This window comes from Pediculus humanus, genomic scaffold, assembly GCF_000006295.1.
Source record: "Pediculus humanus corporis 1103172108284 genomic scaffold, whole genome shotgun sequence".
Taxonomy (NCBI): Eukaryota; Metazoa; Arthropoda; class Insecta; order Psocodea; family Pediculidae; genus Pediculus; species Pediculus humanus.
In genome coordinates, this window is record NW_002987853.1 from 117,730 (window position 1) to 123,778 (window position 6,049).

Below are 6,049 nucleotides of genomic sequence, written 5' to 3' on the forward strand. Positions count from 1 at the left end.
TAATAATAATAATTATAATGACGAAGATGAGGATGACGGTGATGATGAAACCGTAAGAAATTCGTTTGTGAAACTTTTGAAATTCAAAAAAAATTCTTTTTTAATCTTTTATTCATTATAAATTTAAATTATTTAAATTATTAACACAATAAGAAGAAAAAATGATGATAATGATGGTGATGATGATGATAATAATAATAATAGTAAGTTACAAAATTCGTTAAAAAACGACGATGGAAAATAAAAAAATTTTTTTTGTTTTCGCGGTTATTAAAGTCATTATTCAAATGATTAATTTTTTTTTTTTTCGTTTTCGGAAAATCGTTCGAAAAAATTTATTTTTATTTTAAAATCTAATATAATAATAATAATAATAATAATAAAATGTAAAAACTTATTATTTCAATTTTAACTACGGGGGAAAATCATTATTTTAAACGAAGCGTTAAAAGAAACCACAGAATAAAAGGAAAAGGTAAAATGTCGAAAAACGGAGGATTCCATTTTGATAAAATTAAATGAAGGAATGTCAGTTTTCGAACACAAACAAAACGAGAGAAAAATTTAAAATCTCAAAAAGGAAAAGACAAAGGAAAAAATAAACAGTTGAAAATGGTTATAAGAAAATGGTTACGACATTAATTATAATAGACCCACAATTGACTCCGTCTCGAGGGAAATTTTTTGTAAAAAAAAAAAAACATTTTAAAATCTTTCCAAATTTCAAATAAATAATTTTTTAAACAAAAACGACGAATTTTTATTTTAACGACTTCAAACGGAAACGATAAAAATTTTAATTTCCGGTATCAAAGGAGGGGGAGGGGGAAAAAAGGAAAAGAAACGATTAACAAAAATATGTTAATTGGTAGTAAATCTGTCTGATGGAAATCCATACAATCAAATCCTAAGTTTGATTACGTCATCAGTACAATCGACAGTAACCGGATATCATCAAGGAATAAAACCGGAAATAATTCACATTGAACCGGAACCGGAACAACAGTGAACCGGAAGGCGAATTTTTTTTTTGAGAAACACATAAAAAAAAATTAAAAGAATTTATAAATCCTTAAAAATCGAACGAAAAAAAGGTAAAATTTAAAATTCAAAATAATAATAATAATTAAAAATGGCGGTGGAGGAAGAAAACGAAAAAAAAGGAAAATTTAAAAAAGGAAAAAGTTTAAACCGAAAAAAAAAAAACAATTTATTTATACGTTACAAACGTCTCGGCAGATTAATTTCTAACATTTTTTTTCTTTTTTCTTTCTTTCTTTTTTTTTTTTTTTACATAAATAAATTTAAAGCGGTTAAACAAAAAAAAAAAGTTCGTATGTTCTAGAAGTTTCTTTTTTTTTCTCTGTGTGTGTGTGTGAATAAATTCCAAATTTAAAAAAAAAAAAATAAATTTGTTGTCTAATTTTTAGAAATTGAACGGAAAAAAAAAAAAAAATGGAGATCGGAAATAATTCGAATATATAAAAAAAAAAAAAAAACTTTTATCCTGGAAAAAAAAATTCTGTTTTGGAATATTTTTTTTTTTCAAAATAAAATACTGGACTCTTTTGTTTAATTCCAAAAAAAATTTCCCGGAAAAAAAAATTCAAACAATAAAAAAAAAATGAAAATAAGTCACTCGAGTTTCTTTTGAGTATATTGAAACAAAATTGGTTTTTATTATATTTATTTATAATTTTATTTAAAAAAAAAGAGGATTTATTAACTTTTTCTATTGATTTTCTATCGATTATTGATTATTTATTCGTAAAAAAAGGTAGAGCAAACAAAAAAGAATAGAAAATAAAAATTAAAATAATTTTTTTTTTTAATTTTTCACTTACTTACCTCTTCCGTTTCCTGATCCGGTATCATCATCTGGATCTTCACCTTCCGTCGCTTGTGTTTGATGTACTTTTGGAATTTCTATTTATTACAAAAAAAACATAAAATTAATAATTTTTTATCGATACATAACTCATTTAATTATTTAAACAAATATTTTATTGTTAATAACTTACTTATGCAGGGAGCTATTTGACTTCTGCTCTGTTGATATCCTTTGGCACACATATTACAAGTAACACCCGTGACGCCATCTTTACACGGACATTGTCCGGTTGTTTGATTGCATGTTTTTCCAGATGCACCGATGGGATGACAATCGCATGCTGTAAAAAACGAAACGAAAAATTATTTTTCATACGTTCCTCGTATTGTCATAAAATCAAACCTACAACAAAAAGTAGGTACTGGAAAAGGAAAGAAATAGAAAAAAAAAAAAAATTTAACGAGCCTAATCTCCTTAACATCGGCGTGGGTGGCAGGTTTAGTCTATTACATTTCGTGACCTTGAAAAAACTAAAAAAAGTTTAATCACGTTAATAAATTTTTACTTATACCCAAAAACGAGGAGATTTTTGATTACAAAAAAAAAAAATTAAACATTTTCATTTGCTTTATCTAAATTATTATTATTATTATTATTTTCTTTACCTGTTTGAAATCAATCAATCGATTGATCGATCAAATAAAAAACCCCCCTCCCCGATAAAAATTCGTTATTGTTATGCTAAAAATGAACATTTAGTAAACGGCGATAACAAAATAATAAAAATGAATGAATGAATGAATGAATGAATGATTATTAACGCTTAACGCAAAAAATTCCTCGGGCCCTGATAAAATTGATAAGAAGGCGGGGGGGGGGAATTAAATGAATGAATGAAAATTTTATTATTATTATTTAAGTGATAACGTTTTTTAATTACTTATTACGTAATTTAATACCTATTTTTTTCATAGTTTAACAATACTTAAGGTACATGTATAAATTTATTACGATTGCGACGTTGCCTTTTTTACCACACCGTGCACAAGGTATTTAAATGAAAAAGGAAATTTTTCCATTTTTCGTTCGCACGAAAAGGGGGGGCAACAACACCACAAAAAAAAATAAAAATTCAACGTAAAAATTTATTTTTTTCAGGTTGTTGTCGTTTGTTTGTTTGTTTGTTCGAAAGATTTAAAATAACTTTCACTCGTACCCGAAATAATTTATTTTTTAATAAAAAAACTAAAATTAAATATTTTGACGATGTGGGCATAAAATAATCCTTTTTTGTAATATTTAATAAAATAAATCAAGATATATATAAATAAACATTTTTTTTTTGTATGAAATGTCACACACACACACACACATCCACCGCCTTCTTTAATAAGAAACAACCGTACCACCATTAAATATATACGTTCAGGTAAATTCTTTTACGTTCTTCCACATTTTATGTTATAAAAAAAAATTTTTTTTAAATTCTCCTCCTTCTCTATTGTCCTCCATTTAAAAAAAAAAAATCTACGAGTCATAGATTACGAAATCATATCTTATAATTTTGTGAAATATTTTATTTATTTATTTATATAATAATAATAATAATAGCAAATCTTTTTTATAAATTTTTCGGGGATTATATTATTATATAATTAAATGAAAACGATCCGGTTTTAAAAACGGTAAAATTTTTTTTATTTAAATAAATAAATAAATGATTAAATAATAGTTTTGATAAAAAAATAAATAAATAAATAAATAAAAATAACACGTTGTAATTAATTTTTTTTTTTTTTTTTTTTTTTGGTCAAGGTTTCCTCACATAAAAAAAAATTTTTTTGAATGAAAACTACGCGGGAAACCTGAAAAAAAATAAAATAAAATAAATGTGATATCACTCCTGAGGGAGTAAACGACTTGTGAGGTCTTCTGGTGTTAAATTAATTACCTCACTTCGATAACTTATTTTATGGTAGACTGAAATAAATAATAATAATAATAATAATAAAAAGGTACGTAGTATTATAAAAAAAAATTCTCTCTCTCTCTCTCACTCTCTTTCTCTCTCTTATGGTTGGTTTTGAGGTTTTTTTTTTTTTTTTTTTTTTTATAATTACACTTTTTTTGTATTATTGTTCCGCTTAATATTCTCATCGTTGGGTTAAACGTTTCTATGAGGGGTAATAGGGAGGGGGAGGGGAAGGAGGAGGAGGAGGAAATGAGGTGTTTCGGAGATGTGACGTACCTGGAAAATATTTTGTAACTTTTCTTTAAAATAATTTTTGTAACTTTTTTTTTTTAATAATTTTTTTTTTTCACGATTCGTTCGTTTCCCTTCAAGACGAGAAGTAGGGAAGGGAGGGAAAAGGGGAGAAGATGTGGGGAGAGGAGGGAGAAAAAAATATGATTTATGCGAAACAATAAAAAAAAAGAATTCAAATGTATATAACTTTAATATTATATAACTCTATTAAAAAAAAAAAAAATTTTTTTCGTGTGCGAGCAGGTGTATATAATTTTTTTTTACGAATACAAAATTCTAACCCCCCTTCCCCCCAGTTTAAATAAAACGATAAAAATATATTTATTAGTGTGAAATAATAATAATAATAAATTAAAGTTTTAAATTAACTATACGGGGTGGAATTATGTAAGATGATGTAATAACTTCCGGTTAATTTCCGGAAAGTGAATTTTTTTTAATATACAATGCATTAGCGATGGAATTTTTTTAAAAAATTATTATTATTATTATTATTGAGAAAAGTTTTCAAATTAAAACTCTAATGATCACTAAAGGTTGAGTGTGGGAGGATGAAACGATACCCACGCAATCATCATCATTATCTTTTTAAAAAAAAAAAAAAAATTAAGAAAAAAAAAGTTTTATATTATTTTGGCCATAAGTGTAAACAAGGTTTTAAAAATTATGTTTACATTTTTGTTTTATTAACTTATTGTTTATTGGATTCATTTTAATTGAATAAATAAATTGTCGTCTGCTTTTTCCAACGTCATAAACAACATTATCACAGTGCCGTCCGTTAAAAAAAAAAAATAAAAACAAAAAAAAAAAAGTTTTATATACTACCGTGAATAAAATTATAATAATGTAACACAATAAAAACAAAAAAACGTTTCAGGTACATGAGAATTTTTAACAATTTTTTTTTTAAATGAAAAAATTAAGACGTCGTGCCTTAACTATTGTAATCAGGGCCGTAATCAAGATTTTTATTCTAAAAAGAAAAAAAGGGAAAACAAAAGTAATGAAATAAAATTTTTTTTTCGTTTTACTTACGAATTCAAAAAAAAAATAATAATAAAAAAATTAACAAAACGGAAAATGAAAAGGAATTATTATTATTATTATTACAATTCAGTGCTGACAACGTAATAAATGAGAAAAAAAAAATTTGCGGTTTTTTTCGGATTATATTTTAATTATTTATTAATTTAAAGTAAATGATTTTTTTTTTTTTTTAAATTCGTTTTTTTAAATAACTTTTGTTTTTTTTTTTTGAGGGGGGAATGGGGGGGGGTTTACTTACTCTCCCCGGTAATAATAATATTAATAAGTAGTATTAATTTTTTTTTCGTCGAACAGAAGAGTAAGAATAAAAATAATAATAAAAAATAAAAATTTTACTTAAGAAATATTAAATTGGAAATTTTTCAAAGGAAATGCACTTATAAAATTATTCTTTTAATCTCTAATTAAATAATTCAAAATAATAATAATAATAATATTCGTTTTAAAATCTAATAATAGTAATAGAAATAATAATAATAATAATAATAAAAGTGATAATGATAATAATTAAAAAATTTTCATATTTCCATTTTAGAAAAGTGAAAAAGCGAGAGAGAGAAAAAAGGGAACGAGTGAGTTAGCGAGCGAGCGAGGGAGTGAGTGAATGAGTGAATGAATGAATGAATGAATGACTGAATGAATCGCTTTCATCTTGATGATTTTCAATTAAAAACAATACGTTAATGGAATAATAAACTTAAACCGACATATAAGGGGGTAAAAAAAATTTCCTTTGATTTTAATAAAACTAATTATTTCATTAAAGTTTTTCATTTAAAAAAAAAAATTTATTTTCCAAAAGAGGAAAATCGATTTTTCATCCTTTTTCTTTAAGGGGGAGGAGGAGGGAGGGGGAAGAAGAGGTGGAGAAAGGGAAGAGGAGAAAGAGAGAGGAAGAGAAA

General features: G+C 24.8%; 1 protein-coding gene across 1 annotated transcript in view; it reads right to left on the bottom strand.

Moving 5' to 3' along the window:
* Phum_PHUM519850 (Netrin-1 precursor, putative) overlaps positions 1 to 6,049 on the bottom strand; it is a gene marked incomplete at both ends in the record, with an annotated part of 64,150 nt that overhangs the window by 3,230 nt on the left and 54,871 nt on the right. Inside the window, 2 exons of the mRNA XM_002431253.1 lie at positions 1,849 to 1,926; positions 2,022 to 2,171. Coding sequence (XP_002431298.1) covers positions 1,849 to 1,926; positions 2,022 to 2,171 — 228 coding nt within the window. The remainder of the gene's footprint in view (positions 1 to 1,848; positions 1,927 to 2,021; positions 2,172 to 6,049) is intronic.